The sequence below is a fragment of the Photinus pyralis genome, unplaced genomic scaffold (genome assembly GCF_008802855.1).
Source record: "Photinus pyralis isolate 1611_PpyrPB1 unplaced genomic scaffold, Ppyr1.3 Ppyr1.4_LG4, whole genome shotgun sequence".
Taxonomy (NCBI): Eukaryota; Metazoa; Arthropoda; class Insecta; order Coleoptera; family Lampyridae; genus Photinus; species Photinus pyralis.
The window spans coordinates 32,998,444-33,021,494 of NW_022170511.1; the positions used below are offsets into that span (position 1 = coordinate 32,998,444).

The 23,051-nt window shown below is 39.1% G+C and overlaps 1 protein-coding gene across 1 annotated transcript; it reads left to right on the forward strand.

Moving 5' to 3' along the window:
• The first annotated feature begins 714 nt into the window (after nucleotides 1–714).
• Nucleotides 715–22,794, forward strand: LOC116169934 (ectopic P granules protein 5 homolog). The gene is made up of 26 exons (XM_031486146.1): nucleotides 715–896; nucleotides 945–1,301; nucleotides 1,345–1,806; nucleotides 1,858–2,138; nucleotides 2,551–2,713; nucleotides 6,243–6,425; nucleotides 6,474–7,067; nucleotides 8,165–8,660; nucleotides 8,706–9,226; nucleotides 9,279–9,518; nucleotides 9,562–9,722; nucleotides 9,768–9,944; nucleotides 9,995–10,118; nucleotides 10,170–10,480; nucleotides 10,525–10,693; nucleotides 10,739–10,875; nucleotides 10,920–11,070; nucleotides 15,197–15,391; nucleotides 15,440–16,214; nucleotides 16,268–16,428; nucleotides 16,473–16,819; nucleotides 16,868–17,298; nucleotides 21,729–21,936; nucleotides 21,982–22,194; nucleotides 22,242–22,455; nucleotides 22,507–22,794. Exons 1-26 carry the CDS (start codon nucleotides 861–863, stop codon nucleotides 22,609–22,611), a joined length of 7,212 nt encoding a protein of 2,403 aa, XP_031342006.1. The 5' UTR covers nucleotides 715–860; the 3' UTR covers nucleotides 22,612–22,794.
• The last annotated feature ends 257 nt before the right edge of the window (nucleotides 22,795–23,051 follow it).

The following is a 23,051-nucleotide window of genomic DNA, read 5'->3' on the forward strand; positions in this document are numbered from 1 at the left end:
CACCTTTTATGTCGAGAATCGTCGTTCATTTTAGCATTTGCTTTCCCCTTTTTTCTTTATACCTCCCTCGTAAAGAATTCCTTTCTTTTTGCGTCTTCTTCATATTATTTAGGCACCTTATCTTCATTTTCTTTTTTTCTTAATGGTACTGTAGCTTACAATCCGAAGCCGCACACCAAAACAACCCTCATTTTCCGTTTATAATACAAACTTTCATGGACCCTCTGTTTGAATGTCTTACTGTATAGGCATTTCATGTAACATTTTTGCTGTTTCTGGAAATTTGGCCTTATCGGAAATACGGATCTGCAGATAAGTCTCTGGTGGTAATGATGAAATTTGCGATAAATAAAAATGATGAAGTGCTGCTGGAGTGACTCAAATATTTTTATTTCTTAGTTGTTTAACCCGATAGGTCCATAGACGTGTGACTTAATGACTTATATTCTCATATGACTAAGTCAGATGGGTAGATCCTACTGGTAATCCGGTAGATTATCTCTATGGGCGAAATATGTTTAATGTTTACATGCCTGAACGTATTTAAGTTTATACAATTCCAAAAAATAAATCCGGAACTGTTAAAAGAAACCACCCTGTATATTATTTTCTTTCGGGGCAAGTTCATAATTTCTTGAAGAATTGCGTAAATCTCATTGGCAACAGCGCAAATAAATGTCATTAGATCATATGGTTACAGTGGCGTATCATGCAAAATTTTAATAATTACTTCAACAATTTTGCGTTTTTGTTGTCATTACAAAGTAAATATTTACGTGCAAGTTTAAAAATGACTAATTTTACCTAAATCATTAGTCTAAAGTCTCATTTATAATGTCAAATTAAGTGTCGCTCTTAAAATGGAAGCAGTTTTGGAAAAACAAAAGAGCAAACAGGTTAAATTCAAAATCATTTTTGCAGGTTTGTAATTTGAATAAATTTAGAAAAAGAAGAAGCCGAAGGAAAAAGTTAAGGAGAAGCCCAAGGATGAGGAAGACACAGGTGGCACGGCGGAGGTCTCACAACCTCTGGTTGGCGATGAAATTCGTATTCCCAACATTGATACCGTCGAACTTCCCATTGAAACACACGAAGAAAAGCAACTTGAACATTATTCGTGTAAGAGTGAAACTGTTACTGTAACTGAAGCTCCTATTATCGAGAAAGAAACCAGTCGTCCGCTGATTAAAGCAGAACTAAAAGCAGAAATTTCGAGCACTTTCAATAAGTACTTGTTGGAAAACAAAGAAATAATGAAATCAATTAAGCTATCAGAATTAGATGCCACTGCAAAAGCTGAGGTATGCCATCTTGTTAATTCTCTATTCTCATTGAGTTTTTCAGAAATTCAAAGTCGCCCCTCTTGAGACTATTAAACCGTACACAGAGTCTCAGTTAGCTTCACTGTACACCAACATTGAATTGGAAACAGTAGAACAATTTGCCAGTCAGTTTGTTGAAGCCGAATTAAAGGGCATTGCGATTAAACGGCATCCTCTGTACGAATTATTAGACAATTATCTTCAAGCACGACACAAAATGACTGGAAATCTACTGGAGTCTGTACAGCTGCGTAAGGAATACAAGGAGACACAGGGTCAGATTTGGTCCGTACAAACGGCGCTTGCTGATGCACGAGGCGAGTGCCACGACGGTACCGCTGTTTCCGCAAGTCACCCGTACAATAAAGCGACATTTCACAGATCTATTTTTCAAACAATCGAAAGGGTTTTAAGTTCCCTTCAGAAGATTGTGACCGAAAATCACGTGCTATACTCGTACTTGGCCGAAGTGTTCAAACTAAAGGTAGTCTCCACATGTTAAATTAGGACAGTTTACAAATTTCAAGCTTTACAGGTGGAGCTGTTTATCGAAATCCTATCAGCGAATTGTTTTAAGTGCTTTGAACTAGATTACGCGAGCCGGATGTGTTTAAAATTGGACGGTATTTCGCCCAATGTTGCCTTGCTCTCTGAACTTAGACTGTGCATCTCAGTTCTGTTTTCATTTCAAAGACGTCTCATTAGGGACGTTCAGTTCATTAAGGAAACTCGCGAGTGGCTCAATCGTTTGGTCGCAATTTTTTTGAGGGTGGCAAACTGGCAGGATCATTTATTTATCTTGAATCATATTCTGAGGTAAGCCTACTTATGATAAGTAAGTACTGCAAGTGTAAGTATGATAAGTTAGTTCATTTGGGATTACTGCTACTGCTTTGCTTTGAAGACTATCCTAAAATTTCAAAAATATGGATGCAGTAAAGCCCATTTTTCAATGCAGCACTGAAGAGTGTAGTCAAGATTATGGACTTTTTGTTTTGTTTACGGTAAATAATGTTTTGACTAAGAAATTCCTTCCCCTTCCCCCCACCCCCCAAGAACTGTCATATACTCGTAACAGTACTCAACTTTCCTACTCATATTCAACCTAAACCAATCAGGGGGTAGATTTTAAATTTACTATTTCTTGATTGGCTAACGCATCAACAGAAACAATGGATAGTAATTATGAGCCAATTGCTTGTTTGTAGAACTACTTTTCGTCTTTCAGGTGCCCCGCAGGTGTCTGTTCTTGGGCTGCACATTTCGTTCAATTGCCATTGCCGGATAAATTGCAAGAATCTCCGTTCGCGTCTGCAGAAATAAATCATGTTATTGCTGTGTTGTCTGCAATTTTAATGCCAATACAGAAACGCGAACAGTTCTTGGAGCAGGTAAAGTATTTTGTTTTCAGATGAAGCATATACATATCGTATATCATTTGTATAGAAGGATTAAGCTGATCCATTTAATTCCCTTGAACTGTTTGTAAATTAGGTTGGCAGGTTGTAGTAGTAACTGGGGATGTTTATTATGTTTATGCTTTATTTACATTATTCATTGACATGCATTTGTTTCCTTGTTCCTTAGAAATATGAATGTACCACAGCCTCTACTAAATTGTTCAATTCTGGAAACCCCCACAAAGTTGGAGATTTCTCGATATATCTGTTTCTTAAGAATGGTTTATCGCGTTTCAGTTAAATTTAACTTCACCATTTTTAATAAAGAAGGAATTGATACACAAAAAACCTCATATGGGCCAAATAGTAGTCGCCCTGGAAAAACTAGAATGTAAATGAAAATACCAAAAAATTGGTGTGGTAGACACACAGAACGTCCATGTTATGCATTGCTCAAAAACTTGCCGATGTGTAGATGTGCTATATATAAAAATAATTTGCATGAGTACCTGTGTCAAAACCAAGGTCAAAACAATGTTCGCTATGGCATATTGACTATATAAACCTAAACCTACAGCTCACTGTACAAACGCGTGGTGAACATGTGCAGCGCCATCACCGAGATGGACAAAATATGAACTACATTGACGGTGCTAAATAGGAAATCTTTACTTTGCAATACCTTTCTTAATTTGAGAGACTGTTGTTTTATCAGATTTCCGACAATTCCAAAGAATTTATTACACAAATTTTGATTCACACCTGAAATAAATCTTGGGCATTCATAAAAAAATGACATGAAAACTCTATCTGGGTCTCACAAAGGATTCGAATAAACACACAATTAATCATTGACAATGACAAAACTGTCAGAGACATCTAGTATTAATTCATGATAATTTTTATTATATATTAATTAATCTTTTAACAATTATAAGATGGCAGTGATTAAAAAAATTCGTTTGACATGACAGAAACGTTTATTTTTTTATCCAACACCTCTATGTTATCCAGTCATTATCATGACGAAATTAAACGAGTAAGGTATAATATAACCCACTAATGAGTTATGGACGTAAAATAACTCACTAGCAAGATAAAGTACAGGAACCATAAGTAAATCCATATAAATTTTCTAACTAAATTTTTTGTTGTTTATTATTCCCCATAGCAACGAATTATTGCTTTTGTATTCCATGCACTCTTGCTTTTCGCGGAACACGCAGTTTTTAAGATTTCCACGTTTTAAACCAGCTTGAGGAGGTGTTGGATAAAGTTTTGTATGGTGCACGTGTGTTAATTACAAATAAGTCACTTGAGAAAATAACCCCACTCGGCCTAACGGCCTCGTGGGCTTACTTTTTTCTCGCGTGACTTATTTGTAATATAACACACTTATACCATAAATAACTATTAAATGTTTCCTTTGCCTATTATATGCCAATTATATCTGTCATATGAGATCAAACGGCCTGTCAAATATATTGATGGAATTATATTATGTAATAAAAAAGATGCTACTTGATTCGTATGAAGGACTTTAATGTTGGTCAAACAATAATCATTACATTTGTATATTGGAAATGCATTATTTGGAAGGATGAAAAATAAAATTTTGTATGCATTTCAGACATTACTCAATATTTAACCCTCGGGCGACTTACAATCCCACGGGTTCTGTCCTGTATTAGTTTGAATAGGAGTATTTTACTAGCTTTGGGCTCCTCTTTAGGTCACTCTGTCGCTGTCATCCACGGAGAACGCCTTGCCAACGTTCCCCAGTGGCTTCCCAGCATTAGGCAAAAGGTAATAAGAGTTTGCTGGTGATGGTGGTTAGGCAACAAACCTCCCATATGAAAGGATGCCAGTATGAGGAAAAAATCCGAAACGCTCTGTGTATGCCACGATTGTGATGGCTTCATCTTTGGCCATTCTGCACAGGTGCCGAAAAACAGGGATTTTCGTAACGAAGCTTGGCAAGAGCGTCGGATCGGTAACGAGATTTCGAATCCGAATCGAGCTAGAGTAATGGCGGGTCTAGCGTTTATTTTGTTTTTAGAAGTATATTTACATTAACTTTAGTATTTAACGTTTCTTCCCTCTTTCCCAAAACCAAATTTCTTATCCAATTATCGGAAGATGGCAACTCGACAAGCCAATCAAAGCTTCGCTGCAGGACGCTCTATTCAGTCGAGTAGGCAGATTTTTCTAGGAATTGTCTGATCTAAAATACACAACTTTCTACGAAAACAAACAATTTTTTTCCGATTAAAATGGATCTCTATATACTTAATTACATCAACTTTTTATAAAAATGAACAAAATGCACAATAAATCAAATCTGTACTGTCGCATAAATGATTTAACAAAACAAATTGATAATGAAAATGAGAGATGCAATTTCCCTGTCCTTAACAGTTCTAGGAAATAGTCTTTTTTACAATGAACCAAATAGCTTGGATCGAGCTAGATGCGCAAAAATCGTTTTGTGTTTATTCGTAAAGAAACACATTAGATTAATTAAATGAATTGAAACGAAAATTTGATTAACGATTTATGACCCGTCATTAACTTCAGGCTTCTGAACCAAACCTCAACGTCCACAATGACATCGTCAACACAGCGATATGTTTCTTATTTATCTCATGCGAACTGCAGCTCATGTGTCTTAGCATATACTAGAAGGGGGTCCTCTAACATTTCTTCTATTTATTAGATCTTTTTGGGCGATAATAGACTTTAACACGACCACTTACTACTCACATGTACTTTTCTACCATGGGAATCAAATCTCGGGCCCAACCAGGTCAGTTGATCGAATCCGCTCTACCAATGTACCTGTTTTCAAACATTTCATGTTAATAATTACAGGCTTGTATTGCAGAATGGGGTGGAGCCCCATCCTGCTGAAACTACATGTCAACATTTGTCTTCGCCCTATAATTATACAAACTAGTACACATGTAGAAGGGATAGGATATATTGACTTACTAGCATTAACCATGGCAGAGGCAGAGGTCGGTCAGTCGCCAGCATTTTAGGGAGCGGGTGTAGGTACCACATGTACATTTGCCTTCTTTGGACAAGGAACAATGAAGGGTACTAATCCAACAACATTCAAATCGCATTCACTGTGATTCAATAAATATTTAAGTATTTTCGTAAGCACTTACTCCATTCCAGGATATGAAAAAAATTTCTTGTTTTTAATAATAAAAATTAATTTAACTACCTAGGGTTTTTATTTTCGACACAAGTCGAAAGGAAAATAGTTGGGAACATTGTTCGTAGAATTTTTTAATTCTAATCAGAGTTCTGGTGGATTTTTTTAATGTTCTAGAAGTTTCTTTAGTGACATTTCAAGTGAAAGGAAACAATAAAGCACAGAGGTTTTAAGTGTTGGAAATTTTTGTTACAATTTTTGTGTGTGTTTTTTGGGGAATTTTGTGGACAGCAACTTTAGGCGTTTTTTTAATTTTAAATGGTACAAACGAAAGTAATTAAATAAAACTACTTACAGTTGTCACAATCTATGGATAATTCAGATGATGTATTGTGGGTAATAGTTGATTCGGAGGGCGAAGAAGACGAAGATTCTTCGGGGACAGCGCTACGAGAAAATGACCTTGTCCAGTTACTAAACCAATTACCTCTAAATAATTTATTTAAAGATTTATTACTGGTTAGGTCCCATGATGGTCAGGTAAAGTAAGTGCGTTTGAATGCCGTAAACTTGGAGCTATTTTTTCAGGACGTGTACGATAACTCCAACATTAACGAAAATCATGTTCTTCGGTTTTTGTCTTTGTGTACGGTGTTACTAAGAATACTACAAAACGGGTTGGAAACCTACGATCAACCGCGCTATCAACAACTTTCAAAACGTCTATGTCGGTTTGTTAGGCACATTGTGCAGTACGCGACAGACCAATGGGAGCAGTTCAAGAAAGTGCAAAGGATGGACGATAGGGCCATGCTGCAACGTTTGCAAGTCGAGTATGACGCGTTCTTTCTGCGAGCAACGCAGTATCTGTATTCCTCTCAAAAGATGGGAGCTTGGCAATTTTTAGCCGTGGTTCCCTACCACATTGTGTCCATGCAAACTTTGTGGAAAATATTTTATTTACTTCATGATGACAATACTGAAATACTCAAATCTTCACATTCAACGCAATTTAAACAAAAAATCTGGTCTGAGGCTTTGAGAGATCAATTTGAGGAGAAATTATCGCAAACTGATGACGCGGAGTCGTATTATTTAATTAACACTTTCGCTAATATGGTTTTGGCACGTGAGGAGGTAGATATGGAGTTTATTCGGATTGCCACATTAGATTTATTGCAGGTAGGTTTAATCGTTATGGGAGGGGGTACCCAAAAGTTTCCAGAAAAGTCTTTGTAGCGTGTTTTTATGCTTTTGTACAAAATTCCTTCAATCTCCTGTCTATTAGCGGCAATACAATTGTCAAATCTCTTCTGCCATTGTTCGAAACATTTTTAAACTCATCTACTTTGATGTCTGCAAGCGCCTCCCTCCACGTCAGCGAAACGTTTTTCCTTGAGTTTCTTACCCATTTGTGGGAATAAAAAAGTCGTTTGGAGTCATATCGGGCGAATAGGATGGGTGGGGTAAGACAGCCATGCTGCTTCTTGCAATGAAAGTGGCCACCGAGATGGCGCTGTGAGTTGGGGCATTGTCGTGGTGGTGGAAAGACCAATCACCAGACTGTCTTTTTCGCCTCGGACTTTTGCTGAACCCATTGAGAACCTCCGAAGTAGAAAACATGGTTGACAGTCTGATATGGTAGAACGAATTCCGAGTGCACAGTCCCTTTTGCATAAAAAAAACAAGTGAACACACGACGAATCTTTTTGACGCGGGGCGAGGTGACTTGATTGTTGTTTGGTGTCCGAGCTGTAACCATAGCACCAAGACTCATTCCTAATAAAAATTCTAAATCGGTTTCGGCGTGACATGCCCACATCCTTTGATCAAATTTATTATCCCTAACGTGTTCTGGGTCCTCAATAGAGTGACCTGCATCGCTTTTTAGAGATGTCCCTGAGAAGGCGTGGTCGAATAAACCACTAGCGGTAGAATCGCGTACTACGAAAACTGCGCGCGCAGCAGCGTCATTCTGGAAACTTTTGGCTACCTGTAATATTTCTATTATTTGAATTTATTGCATACCATTAATCTCTGTGGATGTAAATGCTTGAATCTCCATCTCTGGTTTGGCAGACGTGCTAATCTTAAATGGTGACGTGACCGACCTCCTTTGAAGCTTTATGAAAGCTTACATGCGAAAGAGAGACGGTCAAACGTTGCTCCCCATCATTCTCACTCAAACCTTTGGCGGTGACAACGCCCAGGCGCCGCTTAATAATGAGAAATTAACTTGCATTGTTTCATTTTTTTACAATTTGTATAATTAATTCCAGATTGGTTTCATTAGCGAGAGCACTCAGGAATCTTGCTCAAAAAATGCGCGAATATTACTTACACACATAACATCCAAATATCCCGAACTCTTGTCCGACATTCTCGGTGGGATTAGGAAAAAGTTCGCCAACATCGGTAGCCTAAGTCTGTACTTGTACGAAGAGTTGCCCCTATCGGTATGGATACCATCGGCGGGAGACATCGAAATTATCATCATTTGGTTAACGCAAAATGTAATTGCATCCGATGAAAGTCGTCTGGCGCGAATGATACTGTCGAGGTTGAATTGGGGAATGGACGATGGTGCGCTTTTTTTGCCGTACAGTCTGCATTTCAAGGTGGCGCTATTGTTGGCGGAAATCGTCGAGCAAGAGGCGGGGTACTTGCAGTGGGCGTGGCAAACCGCGTTTAGGCTTCGGTTACATTTTAACGACAAGGGGTTTAGCGATTTAAGTCGAGTTGTCGAGCCGGACAACTTGAGTGTAATCAGTAAAGGTAATTCGCGTGTAGTGCTATTGAAAATTGATTGAAGAATTGCAGGTGTTCGCGACCAGAAGCCGTTCCCTTGCTTTTTGGCTTTGATGATGACGTCGTGGGGACATCTGGTGCCGTTGATTGGTATTAAGGGGCTGTCTCTTTTGGAAACATTGCAAACGCACCAGAAACATGATGCAGTATTATTTGCGTTGCACTTAATTGTTCCATTATTTCTGACCTGTCAAGAATCATTGATAAATTGTGATAAATATCAAACTATTTTAGTCTCACTATTAAGTTCGGACCGAACATATATAAACATGGCAAAGGGTCTACTGGCAACGCAGTGTGGAATAGTGGATCGCTTCGGTTACATGATTGAGAGCCAGATCCAAAACTACAAGTGGTACGGTTTGGACAGTCCCCGATATCTGATAAGGCTGTGGATAAATTCACTGGTTTCCATTCCAAACTGGAACAAAGATCCGAGTGTTCTTAAAGTTCTCGATATTATCTTAAAAGCGGCGTTTTTTCGTGTGGACGCAATGGACGCGGCTGTGAATATTTTGCGGGAGTTACTACAGGTAATATTAAGGCTGAAACTAACCCCACCGCGCTACCTCCACAATTCTGCAGACCGCCACTCCTCAAGAAAGTAACACTTCCATTACTTCACTCTTTAAATGGGCTTCGCAATCTACGTTACCTCAAGGGAGTTTGTTAGCCGCGGCCTCTCTGCCTTCATGCGTCTGGTTGGCTTACATTCTGATTGCCTTAGAACACGAAGAGAGGGAGAAAGTGACGGGATTATGGAGGGAGGTGTTGACACAACTCCAGAACCAAAAGGGCAAAGTAAATGTGGATGCCGCAATCAAGGTAATACCCATTGCAGGATCTCTAAATATCTAAATTAATCTAGAAAGCGGCAAGTAGCGTCAAAGTGCCTTCGTTTACCTCCTCCTCACTGTGCATCTACAGATGGGCACAACAAGCGCTCGACACATCTCTCGATCATCCCCTCTTACCTCTCGTATGGCAAAAGTTCTTCATGCTGTTCTTACTGCGCGTTCCCGTCACTAGGTAAAAGGGTACAGTAGTCTCAGAAATGTATCATTCGCTTTTCAGTGTCGTTGAAAGAGGGTGTTTGGGGGAGAAGTTCTTTGACGGAATGATTAATTTAGGTTTTTTAAAAAGACTGAAGAGACGACTGCAGGAAACTGTCGATTATTACCAGAAAAAAGTGGATGGCTGTGATAATGATGGTATGGTTCAGAAGAAAGCGTTCTATGAGAGTTGTCTAAGGTAAGCCACTCCCACTTTCATGCCCCCCATCTCAAAAGCAATAACTTTAGATTATTTCGAGCTTATAGTCTGTGGTTGGAGGAACCCAGACTGCAAGAAACCAATTTACACTTACCAAGTCTTCCCCCCCAATACGAAGCTCGCCTTTTAGCTTTAATTATACAGGAGAACTCGGTAAGTATCGTCGATATTTTCTCACAAAGACGGAATTGTTCGATTGTCAAGGCGCCTTGGCTCGAGTACCTCGACTACGACGTTATAAAGACCGAACAAGAGAACTCGATGAAATCGTGGAGGATGTCGATTTACAGAGAGAAGTCAAACGTCAATCAGCCGCTGTTCAACGCCGGCGCGGGGGTGGAAAGTAGCGATCCGGTGGAACGAATAGTGAGACGTTTAAAATCGTATGATGTTCCGAAGGAGGCCCCTAACTTAGTCAAATCCGCTCCAGTGATACCTACATTGGACATAAACGAGCACGCCTCTATCGTAAATATTGTCGAGCCACACTTTAAAACCCTACTACAATTTGCACAGTAAGCCTCTACTATTTAAACCTTCGATCATAATCCTTTTGTAGTAATCACACATTGCGAGTCTCGGAACACAAAGCCCTAGACTCGACGTACAAAGAGTTAGTACCACAATTGTATCGCGCGGTGCTGTTTAAAGTTAAAAAACATGTCGCCTGTAAGGGAACCGGGAATTCCGTATGTACAGGTGCCGCAACGATCATTTTAGAAATGCAGGTAATTTCCATCGACCGAAATCACACTGTACAAGCGCATTTGTAGGACGCGAGAATAAATGAACGGATTGATCGACAAATTCAGTGCAACCGAAGCGACTATGAGTTGGTCCTGAGCAAATCTCTGCAGGCGCCCGCGCAGGCGCTATGTTCCGCGTCGGTCACCATTACGCACGCCATCAGGTGGTGAAAGCGCGCACTAAACCGAGTTAATAATTTTTTTGTAGTATCCTGGACACGAAAGCGACGGCCAATTCGAATATGTGCGAAATGGGAGTTGAATTCTTCTACCACATTTTAACTTTGGTTAATGACGAAGTGAATTATTTCCCGCCCACAAAGAACGCATTTATGACGTTCATAGAGAAATTGGGACATGTAAGTTTTTTCTTTCTGGTTCGGTTACTCGCTATGATAAAGAAGTATCTGGAATAGGCAGGTGGAGTCTCTAACTTGGAATAAATTCTATAAATCAAAGTTTTGCTCGATTAGTATTTTAAACTGCGCTCATTTTGATGTAATGAAAGGTTATATAGGGTGTCACAAATTTAAGATGTGACGGCATCGACTATTTTTAGCGCATTTTTTATCTTTCATGGCATTCTATTTAAAAGTGTCGACGAAAGGACTACCGCCCTTCTTATCAAAATGTCGGCTGGAGGGGGGTGGGGGAAGAAATGATTGTATCCTTCATTCTTTTTCTTTTTGTATGTGTATGTGCATTTATGTTCCATATTCTCATTTGTATCGCATTGTAGTCCCTCAAGACTATCGATGACTTCTCAGCTTGTGTTTACTTTATCAGCTTGCCTGTTGCAACTGTACGACACGCCATTGCGCCATATACATGTTGGTTTCTTCCCATCGTTTATGACCACCATCCCCATCTGGTGTACTCACTCCGCCAGCTTGTTTTTCATATCGTCCTGGGCAAGACTTTCATTTTATTAATTTGAGAAAACTCAGCAGCCTCGCAATTTCAAAGAACTGAATTTAAAATGATTATTTTAACACCTGGCATACCCCTGCGTACCAACAAATAATTTGGCATGAGAACTCTTATCTAGGTCGTAATTTGGGCTCGATTAAACACAAATCAGATGAAACAAATTAATTCGACATAAATCAATCAATTTTAAAGCTGAAAAAAATATTAAGCGTTCAGGGCCAGCAGACAAATACCACGCACAAGCGCTCGATTGAACAAATTAATTAAAAATTAAATAAAAAATTAATAACCTTAAAGCAATATTCTTTAAAATCCGGTCTTAACTGTGATTCTCTTTAAACAGATGCACATACACAGCCACCAGCTCATATTACATCGGAAACTTCACTTCTCTCTCGATTTAGACGACATTAGGTTCGTTGTAATTACAGATGTAAGATTGGCTCTTTGATGGTGAAATGACTTCCTTTAACGGGTACTCTGGGATACTTTTCATAAACAAACACTTCCATTAAAATTCACTTTAGACGACGGAATAAAATCTCTTTAAGCACTATCTTTTTTCTACAACAACCAAGGCTTTACAATTAGCAAGACCAAAAGCCACAAAAAGCAACTATTAACGTCCACCACCAAAAAAGCCACGATTCACGCCCTACTCTGTTATTGAAAACTTTCCCTCTTTCAGTTCAGTTTCTCCTTTATCAAAATTCATGCGTTGTCAAACGAACTTAAACACCCGTGTTTTCTTATCGGCAACGCATCTTCAAACTTAATTAGCTTTATGTAGCGATAAACAAACTCTTATCGTAATGACCAGAGATAAACTTTAAAATAAATTAAATTATTTATAGATGAACCTTATCTTATTACACGTAATTCAACACCACAATAAACTAAACAAGCGATTATTTAAGCAAAATCAACATTAAATAAATCTGGTACAAAACAGATTGACCGCAAATTCCAATAATATGATCGAAATTAATAATAATAACAATAAATTTTATTGCTCAACAGCAAAGCCAATTATAGAGCAACATCACTTTTTATCTTACCTAGTAGGTATGTGCTAATAAACACTATTGATTATGATGATTTTCCACTGATATAAACTTGAACGCACTGAGTAGATCCGGATAACTGATGGTTCTGTTTAGATAAACGCCAGACTGTCGATAGTGTAGATACCTTATAAATCTTCTCTGAACTCTTTCCAACATATTTGTTGAGTTTTTGTACTAAGGCTTCCAAACTACACTACCGTATGATAGTTTACTTATCACATATGCATTAAAAAGTGTGGGTTTTAGTTTGTAGTAGTTTGAAATAACACCATAGATATTTTTTATATGTCCCTAAGACAGTTTGCAAGATTGTGTTACAATATTCAAGAACTGTAAAAAATTGTTCACAGCATTTTTTTTCTTTTTTATTTCTTCTTTTGCTTTCCTTTATTATTTTTTAACACTCTTAACATATATTTTGTTTTATATTCTTTATGAACCTACATGAACATTATTATTGGGGTAACCTGTTATGTTCATAAATAAATAAATATTTTGCCATTTCTTATTATAAAGCCCACAAAACTTCATCAAACTATATTCCAAGATCGCGCACTGTAGAAACCCGCTTTATTGTATCACCGTTAATTGAGTAATTAAACACTATTCTGTCTTCAACGCGTGGGAAAGTTGCATTTTTTAAGGTTTAATTGCAGTTTATTAGTGAGACACCATTGGTAAACGTTACCCATGTCGTTTTGGAGAGAATCCATATTATGTATAGTGTTGTATAGTTTTAAGTCATCGGCATAAAGTAAGCATAGACCCTGAAGCATTTTAGGTCATTAATGAACAATAGGAACAGTGTTGGCCCTAGGTTGGACCCCTGGGGTACCCCACTACTTGCTACATAAGATTGCATACAATGGAAATTGGTCGATAGTTTGTTATATCGTTTTTGTCACCAGATTTATACACTGGGACCACTTTAACGCTCTTCCACACCGTAGGAAACTCGCCAGTTGACAAGATTAGATTGTATAGGTACGATAACGGTCCTTCCAGCACATTTCTACAATTCTTAATTATAAAAGCGGGAATTTAATCCAATCCTCGTGTTTTTTTAACTTTAAACTTTCCCGGGTGACGAGAAACTGTTTCTTTGGTAACTAATAAGTTTCCTAAAGTGTTGTGCAATGATTTTATTGACAGTGAGCCATTGTTTTGGTACACGCTCTCAAAGTAAGTTGCAAAAGCATTCAGCTGCATTGTGCAATTCTTCCCAATTATATTTCATCAGATCTGGAATTCTTGAAACTGATTTTAGTGTGTTAACATAAGACCAAAAACTTTTTGAATCTTTAGTCATGTTTGCTTCTGATTTTATGATGAATTCTTTATGTACTGCAGTTGTCATCACTTTTAGTTGAGAGCGTGATATATAACTCCTTAAGGCAATTACTTCTATGTTTTAGGTAAAGGCGTCTGTATTTTTCTTTCAACTTAATCCTTTGAATTGTTGTACCAAGCGGGATATTTTGTATTAAAGCAGATTCGAGTTTTTGGAATGGATTTATTAAACATAGCATAGATTATCCCATAGAAATAATAGTCACATGCGTCATCTACCTTCTTGAATTTGGATAACATGGACCATCTGTATATGGTTTCATTTCATTGTATTTATTCTAAATTAACAACCACATTGAACATCGAAAATAAAATTAAATTAAACCCATACAGGGTGACCTAACATTACTGTAGGTGCTGAAACCAAACAAAACAGTTTACAAAACAATATGAACTTTTAGTGACCTCGCTTTCGTTATCTTTTTTGGGAAAGATACCCGTAGCGGCCGTAGCCACAGCACACTGTGGTGCAGGAACAGAATAGTGGGATGGTTACGTTCTACATAATCTAGTAGGCACTAAGCTAGGCCGCCACGTGCGATTTTTATTCGCGGCGACTAAAATATCCCTGTTACAGAAAATCTAGATGGTGTCTCCACTTGCGACAGATAAATAGCTGAGTTGCATCAGTTTTCCAATGGATATCGAAACCACTTGGGACTAAATAACAGCAAGTTGATGCATGTCTAGGCTTCTCTGTATGATTCATTGTGGTAGCCGACAATCGTGTCTCAGTAAAAATAGAACTGGTTTCTTTTGCATTGTTACTTTTCAGTTTCTATCAGAAAGAAAGTTTGTTATAGAAATTGAAAGAAAAATAACAAAAAAGAAGGTTTTTGTGCGAGATGCATTTTTTCCACAATTTAATTGTCTTTAACTACAATAGTTTTCGTGTTCATTCTAACATCAAGCTGTCAAATTGATAGGTACACTGACCAATTGCTCACTCAACAGCTCAACAGCGTTTTCTTTTGGCAAACGAGTAAGGTAGGTTTGAAGGGATTTGTATCAATATTGCGTCCCGCTCAGGGCGTTTTTTTAAAAAGGCTTTTCTGTGTGGGATGAAACTGAACTATTTTAGATACTTTTGATCCATAAGAGAGATTTTATTTATTTTTATTTTGAATTTGCATTGCAGAGGTACATCACTGGAGTTGAATACGAAACGCCACGCCTACTAAACAAAATTTTGGAAGAGCCAAACTTGGTGCCCCTACTTGCTCCTCATTTTTCACCTATCAATATCGGAACAACTAACTTTCTGCACATGTACTCCACAATTTGCGCAGACGCCGGTCAACGTTTCGACATCATCTTTCCTTTGCTTTCGAAAGTAAGACACCCGCTTCTGACTTCTCGATGGTTTCACTTTTCGTTACAGTTCGACATACAACACTGGCTGACATCGAAACAACCGAAACTCGCGCAGAGATCCCAATTTATCGAACTCGTCCTGAAAGGTCTGACCTCACTTAACTTTACGCCCACTACCGAATCGATGATGCTCCATGAGATGTTTCGCAAACACTTGCTCTGCATTTTTGAGTACCAGTTTCCGGAGCACTACGGCGATGTTCTCACGGCTCTTCTACAGGCGAGCCACAGTGGTGCGGACACGGGCTGTATAGCGATCAGCGTTTGGATGGACATATTCAATTCGTTATCGCTACCGGTTAAATTAAAAACAAACGGAGTTGTCCGAGATCAGCTGCGGCAGTACGCCCATCAGCAACAAATGCTGCAATACCAAGAGATTTTAGAAACGGCGAGATTGCTGTCCACGCACTTCTTCAAGGAGCGTCTGCAGTACGGTCTGTACGGTTTATATCCGAAGTATCGAAATTACATGGAGGTCCTAATTCTGTTGATGGGCATGACCGGACACGCTTTCGTAATTAGCGCGTTAAATACTCATCATGGACTTTTGGGAGATAAACTGTGCGAAATAATCTGGCCTTGCTTAAGGGAGATGTACGCTCCGTGGATTTTACCTTATTGGATGAATAACATTAAGGATGAAATGGTTGCGTGGATGCAACAGTTGACTGACGATAGAACCGTTTTATTGCCGTGGATTCCTGCCGATGGACCGTTCGCGCAAAAAGCGATCTGCAGTATGTTCGAATGTATAATGTTCGTCATCCACACTCTACCAGGTTTGTCACTGTGGTCGCAAATTAGAATAATAATAACAAAGCTCTTGTTTTAGCGTGTAATGTTATACTAAGCTATGTGTGGCACTGGTACGTAACGAATTTTGCCCATCAAGCTGTTAAGGATTACATTCTCAATGCTGTTCACGCATCCTTCCTCGCTTTACCGTGGCATAATTTCTGGCCTTCAGTAGGAGATTTAGAGTTAATGCTTAAGGTAAGTTCGTTTTGTGTCATCCGAGAGTGTAATTTTCTATACAGGTGGTCGAGCAGTACCTGCCGGAATGTCACGTATTCCTTGGTTACATTTTCATCGAGGTGCCGTGGAGTAATTGGATACAGCAAGTTTTGGCAAACGCCGCGCCCGCGATTATTTTAAGGGTCCATCAGTGTCTTCTCTACCTTCTAGTCAAATTATCGAACGAGCCAAATATTAGGAGTAATTACAGCGATAAAGCAAAGGCGCTTTTGGTACAAGCGGAAAACTTTAACTGGGAGGTAGTCGAACCAGGAATGTACCAACAAATTGTCGATTGGTACGTGATGAGCTGTGATCCTCTAGTTTTATTTACAACCGATCCACTTGATTTAGACTTTCGAGTACTCAAGTAAGATTATGCCATACACGTACGAGTTGCACATTGGTGTGGTTTCAGCTTCTTGAAAATCTCGGCGCACTATCACGAGTCGTACGAGCATGCGTCCGATAACGTATTTTTAAAGCAGCACATCTTTATTCGTAGCTTCGTGAAATTAATATCGGTACTCTGTAGCAAACATAAAGCGATAGCGGTGGCCAAAACTGAACAATTGAATTCTGTGATAAGCGCGAGCCTTTTGCACTTGGAGACTGTGATTAGGAGGGAGGAGGCACTCGTAATAGTTTTAGAGGATATGGTCGGAATTTTAAATATAGATTTAATTAGTAACGGCGCTACGCAATGTTTCGAGAGATGGTTGTCTACGAAAACCTCCGAGAGTATTATACTTAAAGCGATGTTGCATGTTTTGCCATCTAGTGTTAATAACAGCGAAGTGGTGGCGAGTTTAGTGGAGTCGGCGGTATTCAGATGTTTTTTTAATATTGGTAAATTCAAATTAATTTTTCGCTTTTATCTGGAACCGACAAGGTAACTAGTTTTTGACTTATACCACAGCGCTCTAGGTGGAAGCTACAATTTGTGTTAGTTTTTTGATGTGTGAGACAAAACGTAGCTATAAAATCTAAATCGTTCAGTCTCGCCATCTGAAAATCTCAAGTTTGGAAAATAGTTTTTTTTTACTAGAAAATACTGCAAAACCTAAAATAGTTAATTTCGGTGCACCTCTACTTCCACATTTCCTGGAAGTTCAAACTTATAGAGTTTCAAAATTGGCCAACGGTATACTTATTCCACTAGAAGCTTGAACATTCACCACCCTCCCCAAACATTATTTGATACGTCCATCCTGACACAAACTAATTGATGGTCTATTTGGTGTCCACTTTGTCTTACTAGCCATTGTGGAGAGATACTTCTTCACTCATATACCCAAAAAATGCGTATCAGTAGGTAAGTAAGGTCGGTTCTGGCTCCCTTTGACCTTGAGATCTGCGCATGCGCCAAGTACGTACGATCACAAGGGGTGGCATGGCAGCATTCAGTCTGACTGGTCGTCTTTCGCGCTCGAGGGTCGTGTAAAAAAACATCGCGACTGCTTAACCGCGATCATCGCCAATTAATTGGGTAACTCAGCTGCAAGATGGCGCTGAGCGCTCCTGGACCTCCGAACATTCCGAATGGCGATTGTGGTTGAAGACGACATCCTGAAGGGCTAAGATGGAGCTCATAGCTATTTGGGACAGGACGCTTTCACACGGGGCGGCGCTGTGGCCCGTCTGCGAGACTTGTAGCAGGCGCTTTAGAAACGCGCGCGACTACTAGCGCCACCCCTTCACACGGTGCGATTCAGGAGCGCGACCACGCATGGCATTTCTACATTAACAGTCTTTGTCCGAAAAAATTAGTTACTTTAACCAAATTCGTTGTCAGCAATTTAACCATAAAATCCGTCCACAAGAAAGTTAGCACTGCGCATGCACAACCTACTCTTTGACATGTCATTTCAAATTGGTTTTATCAGAATCATCTTAGCGTATAGAATTTAAAAGCACAGAAATCTGATACAACTGAATACCGAAATAGCTTTTGTTTTGACATCACCAATGGATATATTTCTTGAAGATGTCTGAATCGCCCTTTGTGAGTACCCTCTTCCGACAATCCGTTCTTGAGGTATAAGGGAATATACTCGATCACGATAAGAGGTCAAGGACGAGGGGTATGGTTGGTACAAATTAATTCCTTGTTACCCCCCCCCCCCTCCCCCATTTTGTAAAGTTTAACTTGGCACCACTGAAGGCATGCGTATGCAAAATCTGAGATCAATTGGTTGTCGCATGTAAAAGTTATGCACGTTTTACATTCAAAAACAGCATCTCAGGAAATAATTCGTGCCCCCCCCCCCCTTTAGACGGCGAAATTTGATGGCCGTCTGGCACACCTTCAAGGTATAGGCTACCTACTGCAAAAAATTCCAGGCCTCTTTTACGGATGGACAAAACACAAACAATAGCACATTTTTTTTATTCTTAAAAAATGCGTTAAAAATTGGGAATGTGCAAATGGCAAAGTTGCATAGTAGCTTGACGTTTAAGGAATATGTACTAACACAGAAATCCCGAACATTCATATGTTCTTTGTAACAAGAACTCCATTTTTTGGACTTTTGGTCACTTTTTGGGTTATAACTTTTTGGCCCGTTAGTGTACGTAGCTGAATTAGCAACAGTAACCTTTCTTATATCCTTGAGAACATGCGTACCAATTTTCAAAGCGATCGAACGTTTCTGCCCGAAGTTATTGTGCACACGGGCAGACAGACAGAGATGAGCAGGCAAACAGATGGACAGACAGACAATGCGGGGATCGTTAATAAACGCAGAAGTGTGAAATTATGGTACTTACATGAAAAAATTGTTTTTTTACTATAACTTTAGCGCATTTTTTAAGAATTAAAAAAAATTGGGGGGGGGGGTCAAGATATGTTCTACCTTTCATGGTATTCTAATGAAAGGTCTCATCGAAATAAATTGGTTTGTAAAAACTATAACTTTCCCGTGCGACTCTTTTTCAAGATCAGTGAGCGACGGGGCCTAAGGGGGGGGTTAAAATTAATTTTATCTCTCATTGTATTCTAATTCAAGGTCTCAACGAAAGGAACCGTTTTCTATCAACTACTGCCCTTCTATCTGTTCTCTTATCAAACTACGGAGTGGAGGAGGGAGGGGGCAGGGGAGTGGAACTAGTTTTATCCTTCATGGTACTCTAATGAAAGGTCTCAACGAAAGGAATTAATTTCTACCAACCATAGCCCTCCTCCTCGACCTTTTATCATTATCGAGTATATTTCCTTATACCTCAAGAACGGATTGTCGGAAGAGGGTACTCACAAAGGGCGATTGTGACGTCTGCAAGAAATATATCCATTGATGATGTCAAAACGAAAGCTAGTTCGGTTAAAAAAATGCGCTTTATCTGCACAAAAGTTGTACACAATTTATACTTCTTTAGTAAGAAACGCAGAAAAATTTACTTCCTTGGTGCAAGCCTCCATAACGAACCAAATAGCGAAAACAGTAGACTAGACTCCTCGGTCATCCGATATGCCCGTAAGAGGACGGCGGTTAACAGAGTGCTCCACTTCCGCCATTACAGTCTTCAATACTTGCTCCCTTGGAACCACTTTATTAACAGCCCAAAGTGTTCTTTTCACAGTTTCAACAAGTGGTTCCCAGCTTCCACCCATGGCTGGTGGAATAAATGACCGTTCAGTTTCCTCTACACTCACAGCACGAGAGATTCTGTGTTTATCTAACTCAAGAAGAGCTTTCTTGAGTTCCTCAGAAGCAATCTTGTTGATTATTTATTTGGTTTTTTGGGTTGAAGACTCCAAAGTGGGACAAATACCGAATCTACTTTGAGTTTGTCCATATCAACTTTTTTAATGTAGGTATCCCATTTATTCATTGCAAATCATCTTGTCTTGTTGGAGCTTGGCAAACACTTGGTTTTTCTTGAATCTTTTCTGTCTAGAAGATTGACACGTCTTAAAGCTTGTTGTTGTTTTGTAAAGCGAAACCGCTTGCGAGTTCCGAGCACTCCTAAAAGCACTCGAGCGGTTTATTGCGCGTGCTCGGGAAAAGTGCTCGTGAGCGGAAAAAAGCGTTCGCGAGTGAAAAAAGAGCTTGCGAGCGGAGAAAAAAGCCCATGCGCGAAAAAAGCGCTTGGGAGCGGAAAAAACCGCTCGGGAGCGGAAAAAGAGCTTGCGAGCAGAAAAAAGCGCTCGAGCGCCGAGCATTTTAAATAAACGCTCGGATGTCGAGCACCAAGCGGCCGCTCCGAAAAGTGCTCGCGACCGAAACGCTCGCAAGCGCTTTTTCCGCTTAGAGCGCTATCGAGCAGTTCCAGCTCTGTTGTTAGGTCCTCGCAGCTTGCTCAAAAATGACCTTAGTTTAACTTTTTGTAGCTGCTGAGAGTGAGATGTGAATTCACGACCAACTGGAACCAAAAAACCAAATGTTTCAACGCGGATGATGAAGGAAGTGTTTCCCAATGAAGGAGCAAATGAATTTTTTGTTGTCTCTCAATAATCTCGTACATATTTTTCTATTGGTGATTGATAAGAAATAGGGGATGACTCAGGAAATAGCCAGCACCACACTCAACTCAATGATCTCACTGGTAGTCCAATTTCTCTTTCAACCTTTTGATCCAATCCATCAAGCAGTATTCCATACTTTTCCTCGGTCTCGTGGCACTCAAGTACGAGTTGCATCTCAATGATTCATCTTGCCTTAAGCCTTGCTTGCTATAAGCTCAGCTTTGGCCTTTTTTTTGATTTTCTCAAGCCCAGCTATTCTTTGTTAACAAAAAATGCTACTCAATACAGTATGTAATTTTTTTAAATGAAGTTAATGATGGTTTCTCAAAGGCGAAACGTCGCAGTGAAAGTCTATGGGGCCCATCTTGTAGAGCTTAACAAGTGTCGGTGAGGAAGTGATATTTGTTTTTTGATACCTTTTCAAACAGGGCCAGAAAAGAATATCTTCGGAACTGATCGGAATTTTCGAATTTTTAAAATCATTTTACTAAGCCATAAAATACGCAACTTTTTTTCTAATTTGACTGCTCGTGCCTAGCTATATAAATGTTGAAGTACAATTTTAAGAGAAAGGGGTTTTAAATTCTAGAATCAAGATGAAGATGCCTTGTAAATTACAATTGCTAAAGGTATAAATACATAGCGGTTTGATCGCGAAAAAAGACGACTGTGCAGATATGACTATTCAAAAAGATGTTGAAGAACTTATAAGGCACTTATAGTATAAAAAACCAAGTAAACTAGTTAGTTTGAGAGTTCCAAGGGCCGAATAATTAATTAGGTTTATAATCTATAAATCTTGGAACTATTACAGATCACAACAATTTTGTATCGCCATGGAAATACTTAGTAAAATATTTACGCCCTTATCCACCTAAACAGTTGGAGTTGGAAAAATGTCTGGTTGCAAAAGGAAAATTGCTAACTCTACATGTTCTTCTATTACAAAAAACTGCAACATGCACGGACTCAACTTTGTTATTAAACACAATTTTGCGATGGCTGGAGGAGCTGAAGTTGGAGTAGGTGATTTATTGTAACTAAAAGCATTTGATTTCAATTTTTAGCGCTGCAATGGAAGACAAGGTGCCGTTGATTTGGTCCCAGTTCCTAAAATTGACCATCATCCATTGCAACATCGATATGAGAAGCGGAAGCACAATCGTGTACAAATTTTCCCAATTGCTACTGCAACAGTCTGCGGAAAAGGGAATATCGGGTTGGGGAAAGGGAATTCTAGGAGCGATTGGGATTGTAAAGAGTGAAAGTTTATCTCTGCGGTATGGACCAGTTGAGTAGGTCGCACGATCTATGATTATTGTTGCAGATTTCGATTTCTCTGTCGCGCTCTGGCCGGTTACGTGTTGGCGCAGTTGCCCGAAACGAAGGGCCATCCGCAAACCGTACGAATCTGTTCGAACGCTCCTGCGATTGTCGGTCAACCTGGTGGAAATACGGAATGTGTTAAAGTACTGCTCGGATTGGCGATGGGACAGACTCAAGGAGAAATTAAAACTTGTGCCGAATTAGCTCTTAAACTGGTAAACACCTTTGTGTGGTTCGCTACTTTGCTAATTTCGCTTCTGTTTTAGATTCAAGATCCCATCAATTCCCTACATAATTCGCGCACCTTCTTATCATTGATAGTAACTCAGTTGTATACAAAGCCTTACTTAAAAGATATCGACAACTGTTAATGGCAATGATAAGTGTTACCAGCAACAGAACTGAAGCAAAGAATAAAAATATTCTTGTTGGACTGTTTTTGTTTCAATTTTGATTGGTTTAATATGTGCTAATTTGTTTTAATGGTGATATATATTTTATACTATCTTTTTGCAATATTGTAGAATAAATTTTTTTTCTATTTAGTGTGAGAATCAGTGAATCTACTTCTTTTCAACTGTTATGTCTGGCTGCTGATCGTAAAATTCTTTTTGAAGAAAATCAATTGGAATCAACTACCATAACACTGCAATGTATATGGTCCCCCTCAGTAACATAGCAAAGTAAAGCCAAAAATTCTTTCTTTATTGTTTGCATTGTACAATGACAACGCTTTCATTTTTTCAGATAATGATCATACAATTTTTTATTTCTACTAGTATACATTTGATAATTGTTCAACAGCCATCAG